Below are 7079 nucleotides of genomic sequence, written 5' to 3'. Positions count from 1 at the left end.
AAGTTTCCCTTTTTTTGTAAAAAAATATTGTTTTCAAAATTGTTGAACATTTTTAAAAAGAAAATGTCATTTTAAAAAATGCTCCAAATTCGAAAAATATTCTTGGTTTATTGAAATTTTCACAATTCAAAATAATATTCGCATATAAAAGATAAAAAAATCAAAAACATTTATGAATTTTCAACAGATGTTGCCGTTTAAAAAAATGTTCACAAATTTAAATAATGTCCATGTTTTCATAAAAGGAATTTGGTGTTTTCAAAAAATATTTGTGAATCTTAAAAGATGTTTCTGTTTCAATTTTTGTTCGCGTTTTTCTAAAAGTTTACATAATTTTCGAAATTCAAGATTTAAAAAATGGTTCATATTTTCTATAATATTAAGAAATTTCATATCTTAAAATCTCCTCGATTGAAAGGAAAAGTAGATTGAATAATTCATAGACCTTCTTTGGCGTACGATGATGTAACAAAACTCTTAAATGCCCTCGATCAATGAATGAAAAAAATAGCGGATTGATTACTTCACACCCGACGAAACCGAGAAGCTAGATATTTCTTTTTTCACGTGCACATAGGGTTTTGTTTACACATATAATTCTCACTAACTTTAAATGCATAATTTTTTCTGCCATTCCAACGTAGGGGCATATGTGCTAGTAATAATAAAGTAAAGAAAATATCCAGACCCTAGTGCGTTAGTGCCGGTACCACTTCCACCCCCCACCAAGCGGCCAAGCCAACCGAACCTCCATGGCCACCCGCCGGGACGTGAATGTGGAAGTGCGCCTCGCCGCCACGACGGAACATCGCGGCGGCTTGCTGGCTACACGGTAAGGCCGCGGCCACACCTCCCTTTCTATCACGATTTACCGCCCGTTTTCTGTTCCTGATTTAGTCGCGATCGAGCATAGAATAGATGGGGATAAATTGGCTGCTTGCGGGGTCGCAATTACAAAAGGAGGGTTCTCGTAATACATAAATCATTGCGTAGTTTCATTCAGATTTCTGGCCAATCGCTCGTATAAGTTGACATAAACTGGTGCTCTCCCCAATGATCCTTATTTCTGTCTGTTCCACTTCAGGAGCCCGGAGCCGTCGGCAGCTCACGACGATACGCAAATGCCGCGAGAGGCAGCAGATCTCTCATCGTTGAAGGAGGCTCTCGACACTGCAACATTGGAGGAATCGTCTTCCTCTCTGCAGGTGGATGCAGCATCTCATGATCACATTGGAGGCCGCTTGTCTCCTGGTCCTGGGCCACTCATTACGTCTCGGAGACCTTGTGGTTGGGCCAAGACATTTATCATCAGAACTGATCGTGAGGGATCTGTTCATATGTATCCTCCTATTGGTGGGCCATTTCAGAGCTTACAGGAGGCTGATGATGCTATTGTTCGCCATCTTGATGACCTGCGGGATAAGACAGTGTAAAGTTACCCTACTTCGCTCTAGATTTCCGTCACTGGATTTCTCCTATTCTGTCTCTTCACATTTGCAATTGATAATGTTTAAAAATAAATCAAATAGCCATAGGCTTCTGTGAGTAGGCCAGAAAAAAATTATCAGGGTTTCGAGAACACGAATCAGGAAAAGGACAATTGCCCCCAAAGTAGACTAAGCTGACAAGTTGGTTAAATTCCTTTTGTGGGGATCTGTTGAGGTTAAGAAAACATTTAGTATCTGTAGTTGTGTCTTGTGAGTGAGTTCTAGCTTAGCTTTGTATACTAAAAGTTAACAGAGTACAAAAAATCACATGACCTGTAATTTTTTTTTAAACTTGCGCAATTGGTTAACTTTTTGTCAGGCTCGGCCCCATAGCTCTGTTTCTTCAGGTAAACTATCGTAATAGCCAGAATAATAAGTTCCTTTCACTGGTCACTACTCTGAGGTGCAAACGTACTAAGTTGGAGATCTGATAACAAAAGATGAGTACTGTTTTTTTCTTAAACTAGCAGTGGCCTTCAGAAACGCGAGGGCTTCTATTTTTAGTGTGTTGGAAGTGACCAACAGGCAACAGATGAATTTATTGTTTCATAGATCCTACTACAAGTAACTTTGCCACTCTCAACTTCAAGCACACCATAACCCATCTCCAAGTGAGGCGCTTAAAGCTGAGTGTTAGGGTCAAAATCCCAATCATTTAGCTTGTTTGGGATTGGGTTTGAGCCCCAGCCAGACTTAGCAAAATTTGGCTAGCCAATTTTTTTGTTAAGGTTTCGGTTGCCCATGTTTTGGCCAGTGTTGGCAAGAAAGTGAACTAGAGTTGGCTAGAGGAAATGCCAAAATATTGGCAACCATCCAAACAAGAGCCAAAATTTTGGCTATGATCCGACAGTTGGTATGGCTGATTTTGGTAGCCATCCAACCATACCCTTATTCCTAACCCAATGCCCAGCATTTATTCTTAGTGCCTTTCAGTTTTGTAAGCACCCCTAGAATAGTACTCCCTCTGTTCCTAAATATAAGTCTTTGTAGAGATTTCAATAGGTGGACTACATACGGAGCAAAATAAATGAATCTAAACTTAAACTGCATCTATATACATCCGTATGCGGTCTATAGTGGAATTTCTACAAAGACTTACATTTAGGAACGGAGGGAGTAGTTTGCATTTGAGGTATTATCCTTACGTGGACACTTGTATTGTTCTCTTTAAGAGTTTGGATAAGCATTCTTGCATTGAAGATGGCCAATGTACCTCCGATCCATAGTTACCTTCGACACTTGAGAATTTATTTTCCTTGTCAGTTCTAGGCATGTTTTTTCGAGCGAGGATTGATCTTGTGTTCCTTCCTATCACTTAAAAACTGATTGAGAGATGTATCACGGAGAACAACACAAGCATACATTTTTCAACAAAAATTAACATTTTCTTTGGAGGGAGACTGCAGTCAGTGTAGACATAGGCATAATCATATATTAGTAAAGGATGAAAATGATAAATACAATATGATGCATGACAACTTAACTGATTACGAAGAGTGTAAGACATCTATATTAATCAGGGTACCTAATACTTCTTTTTTTCTTATTCCTCGGTCAATATATTATGGGAGAATCAGATGGGCTTCTAATAGATATCATGTAATTTAGAAGATAAACAAGGGCATGCACATGTATGTAGCATCTTAACAATAAGTTAATTAATTACCCCCCATAGAAGTTAGAACTTTTGAAAGTAGCACAAAAGTATGAACAACTCCTGCCTGGGGTGACGTTGTTGCATGACATGTATGCTTGGTGTAGAGAAAGCACCATCAACATACGACCATGCTATAGAAGGAAAATCTATGGAAACATGTACTTCAGCATTATTAATATGGAAACAGAGCGACACTTCTTTGGTGTAAGGTTTTGGCCGTTGATATTTTCCATTCAGAAAATACAAATTGGATGATGAGGATGAACATGGTGTCTTTAAAAGGAACCCCATATATATAAACGATGCATTGAGAACTTAGACTTCCAGGCATGTGAAAAGTTCAGTTTAGTGTAGTGTTTGTTGATCACTGCTACCATGATTACTACCACGAAATACCATGAACTAACTCAAGAGACATGGCAGCTGTTTGATGCCTATTCAAAACTAATTGACCCTAACCTTATGTCCTGCTTATGTCTGACATGTATCATTGACAGAGTAATTTGTGTCACTTTGTAGTTCCCATTTTTCAAAAGTACTCCAATACAATCTAATCCCTCCGTCCAATATTAAGTGTCGCTCAAATAGATGTATTTAGCGTTGAATCAAATAGAATGCTTGGTCTAAATTAGGTGCCTAGCTGACCTTTCCTTGATGGAGAAAGCTGTACGACATGCTCTTTACTGGCCTGATGGCACAAGGAAGAAGCTTTCAAAGTCATCAGTAGATCCGGAAAGGATTAATCATACACGCCTATTGGTTCAAGCTCTACTGGACAAATATAATGAAGACCACAATCTTTTGGAGGTTTGCTCTCTTCCTCCCGTGCACTCTCACTCCCTTTATTGTCTGTTCATGTAACAATACTTATACCACTCATGCTTCCTGTTTTAGAACCTTGCGTATGAACTCAAAGATATTATGTGCATCCGATCAATTTGTGAGGGCAGCCCCCATAACTGTAAGTGGTACTATCATCTAAATTTCACCGCAAGGACTAAAGGAGACGATGAATTTCACAGTGGCACCGACAATCTGTTCTTTGCCGAAGTCACACGTATCGGAGGACAGTATAAGGAGTTTGCGCTCAGCTGTTTCTACATTCTTAAACCGAATGATAATGGTATTTTATACTCTCACCTTAGATACATTTTGTTGGGGCCGTGCTAACTTGAAATTGTATGTTAGATGTAAATGTGCTTCATATTGCACCGTTTGATTGCCCTTTGTTATGTTTCCCTTCATCTATTCATTATACCTACAATTTTAATATCTCAAGCTGGTTCATGCACAGCCATGTATAGTAACTATTGGAATTATCTTATTTGCCGAGTGCCCCAAAACTCGGTAAGGCTAGTTAAAACTCAGCAAAGTGGTTCATGCAAAGCCATGTATAGTAGTGACTTATTGTACACGTCTCTTTACGTTTCAGTTATTCAGTTACTGTTATGTGTTTGTTCCTGGTTGGCTATTTGGTAGTTAAATGATTTATCTCCTCTGTCTTCTTTACTGAATGAAGGTCACTGCCGTGGTTGTACATATAACAAAATGGTAAACCTGAAGCACCCTAATGATGCTGATGAATTCTCTGGTGGTCACTTAGATCCATATTTGCCGTATGGCGGTGACACTACTATACAATATAGCGGCTCTGATGAGAATGTATGATGATTTATTTTATGGTGTGTCTGAGTGTGTCTGACATTTTATTGCTTAACTGTTTCTTAGATGCATCACCCTTCTTTTTACAGTTGGACACCGAGGAGGAGGAAGCTAGGTTGCAAGCTAAAGAGGAGGCTCGGGTAAAGCATATATACGCGGTAATATATAGTATAGTAGGGAATATATAGTATAGTAGGAGGTGACTAGAATGAGATCAGGATAGTGTCATTCTACTAGCATGGTTCGTTACTTGACTGATTATTCCCTGCTTGTGGATTCATTCACTCTAGTGCCTAGATGATCCAAGTTTTTTGGAGCAAATGAGAAGGCGCTTCAAAGATGATCCGCGTGCCGAAACATTTTTTCAGCCAAAAAGAAGACGAGGTCCTCAGCATGCAACACCATTACCGAACCAGCAGGATGCAATGGAAGACTGAAGCGGCTGGATGCGACTCCACCTACTTATTTGCCTCGTACTAATTTCGAAGATAGTAATTATGTAGAAATACTAATGGCCAGGGAGGGAGGGAGAAATACATTGGAACCAGCAAGGCGCAAGGTTTGTTGTCTGTGCATACGCTGCTGTTCAAGATGGTGCAAACATGACAACCCACTTGTAAATATATAAATTGTCATCAGAAACATTTCAATGGACTAGAATTAGGACTTCGCCCGGCCCCCGCGTCGCTCCGCTTGGGGCGACTCGGGCGGCGCCGAACCCTAGCCGCCGAACCTCCCCTCCCGCCTCCCCCCTCCCCCCTCGCCGCCGCCCGAGGGGATCTCCGGCGCCGCCCGCGGGGTCGTCAAGGACGGCGGCGGCGAGGATTTGCTGCTCCCGACCGGAGGGCTCCGGACGCCGAGGCGGCGGCCTCGGGTGGCGAGGCGGCGCTGTCTCCCTGCAAGCGGCGCCGCAGGTGGTGACCCTCCGTTCCCTTGGTCGCGAGGGTGGCGAGGGACGGCGGGAGTTGTCGCCGGTCGCGGCGGGTGCGGCGCTCCCCTCGCCCGCGGCTGGATCTGAAGGCGGCCCCTTCCCCCACGCAGCACTCTGCCCCGCCGGATCTGGTCGTCGGTAGCCTTTGGCCGCCGGATCCGGCGTTGGGCTGCCCGGAGATGCGGTTCGAATCAGGAGAAATCCTTGGCTGGGGTGCTCTAGCCACGATGGCGGCGACACCGGCCGGTGCCGCTCCCCTCCTTGGAGGCGCCGTCGAGTTTCGTGCCCTCTCCCTCCCGCTCCATGCTCGGGAGAAATCCCATGTCTTGCCGAGACAGGTCGACAACGGTGCAGCGTGCGCCGCCTCCTTCTTGAAGGTGCCGGCTTGGGCAAGGTGGGAGTGTGCTGTGGTGCTGGGCGGTGGTGGCTGGGTAGCTGCGTCTTCGGCGAGGGATTTGGAGCATGATGCTTTGTATCTGATCCAGTTATGGAGGCTCCATTTCTCCTTGATGTTTGTTTGTTCAGTGACAGCTCCATTGTGCAGTTTTTCCTCTTCGTGCTTGTAGCAGTGGGCTGCGGTGTGGACTCTTCTGGTTCCCTTCGTGCAACGGCGTGTCGAGCTGAGTATCTCCTTGGTGCACAGAATCATGCCCTTTCCTTGCTCTAGGGAGGGCAATTCCATCTTCCGGCGGTCCGGCGCCTTTCGAGCCAAGGCGAGGGGCAGGGGTCCCCTCCAGATTTGGAGAGGAGCGGCTTGGTTTTCTATGTGCACCTTCCAGGGTAGATGAGGGCTCGGTCCATCGACGTTGGGCAATGGCTGCCCGAAGCTCCCCTCTGTTTGTCCTACTGTCTATAGTCCACTTGGAGGAGTCCGTTGACTACATGCTAGTGCTTCTCTGTTTACTTCTATAGGGCATGTAGTCTTTGGTGCTTGTAAGCTGCTTCGGCATCACCGTGTACCTGCAGTTTATTTTCCTTTCTGTTTTTCATTGGTTGTATTGATGGCCTTGTGTAATCCCTGGCCGGTTGATGGCTTTGTTAATTCAAAGTCGGGCTCTCCTTGAGTCTTCGTTCTAAAAAAAAAAGAAACATTTCAATGTTCACTCTCCCCAAGATCCATACTCAGGTAGCTTGTTATTTCCTTATACACCGACAGGAAAACGCACTTACAGTGCCATTGAGAGAATTTTTTGTTTGTTTGAGATGGACCTATTTTTAACAACTAACAAGCTTTACCTGACTAGGTTCTCTTTCTTTCTCCTTTCCAAAGTTGATGCATTGTACGTTCGTTTTTCCTTCTTCTTTTTTTTGTGGACCAAACGGTCCAGACACTTTTGGGCAT

General features: G+C 43.6%; 1 protein-coding gene across 1 annotated transcript; it reads left to right on the top strand.

The window, feature by feature from the left end:
* The first annotated feature begins 692 nt into the window (after positions 1–692).
* LOC123160919 (uncharacterized) lies at positions 693–5414 on the top strand. Its single transcript, XM_044578765.1, has 7 exons — positions 693–832; positions 1085–1429; positions 3777–3951; positions 4039–4267; positions 4664–4806; positions 4896–4964; positions 5097–5414. Exons 1-7 carry the CDS (start codon positions 753–755, stop codon positions 5241–5243), a joined length of 1188 nt encoding a protein of 395 aa, XP_044434700.1. The 5' UTR covers positions 693–752; the 3' UTR covers positions 5244–5414.
* The last annotated feature ends 1665 nt before the right edge of the window (positions 5415–7079 follow it).

Source organism: Triticum aestivum, chromosome 7B, assembly GCF_018294505.1.
Source record: "Triticum aestivum cultivar Chinese Spring chromosome 7B, IWGSC CS RefSeq v2.1, whole genome shotgun sequence".
Classification (NCBI taxonomy): Eukaryota; Viridiplantae; Streptophyta; class Magnoliopsida; order Poales; family Poaceae; genus Triticum; species Triticum aestivum.
This window is presented reverse-complemented; position numbering and strand designations above follow the sequence as displayed.

Excerpts from the sequence above, each read along its gene's own strand:
- LOC123160919 (XM_044578765.1), top strand. The coding sequence starts at position 753 with ATGGCCACCCGCCGGGACGTGAATGTGGAAGTGCGCCTCGCCGCCACG. Across the intron at positions 1,430-3,776 it reads GACCTGCGGGATAAGACAGT|GTGCCTAGCTGACCTTTCCT; the intron begins GTAAAGTTACCC and ends GGTCTAAATTAG. Across the intron at positions 4,965-5,096 it reads GGGTAAAGCATATATACGCG|TGCCTAGATGATCCAAGTTT; the intron begins GTAATATATAGT and ends CATTCACTCTAG.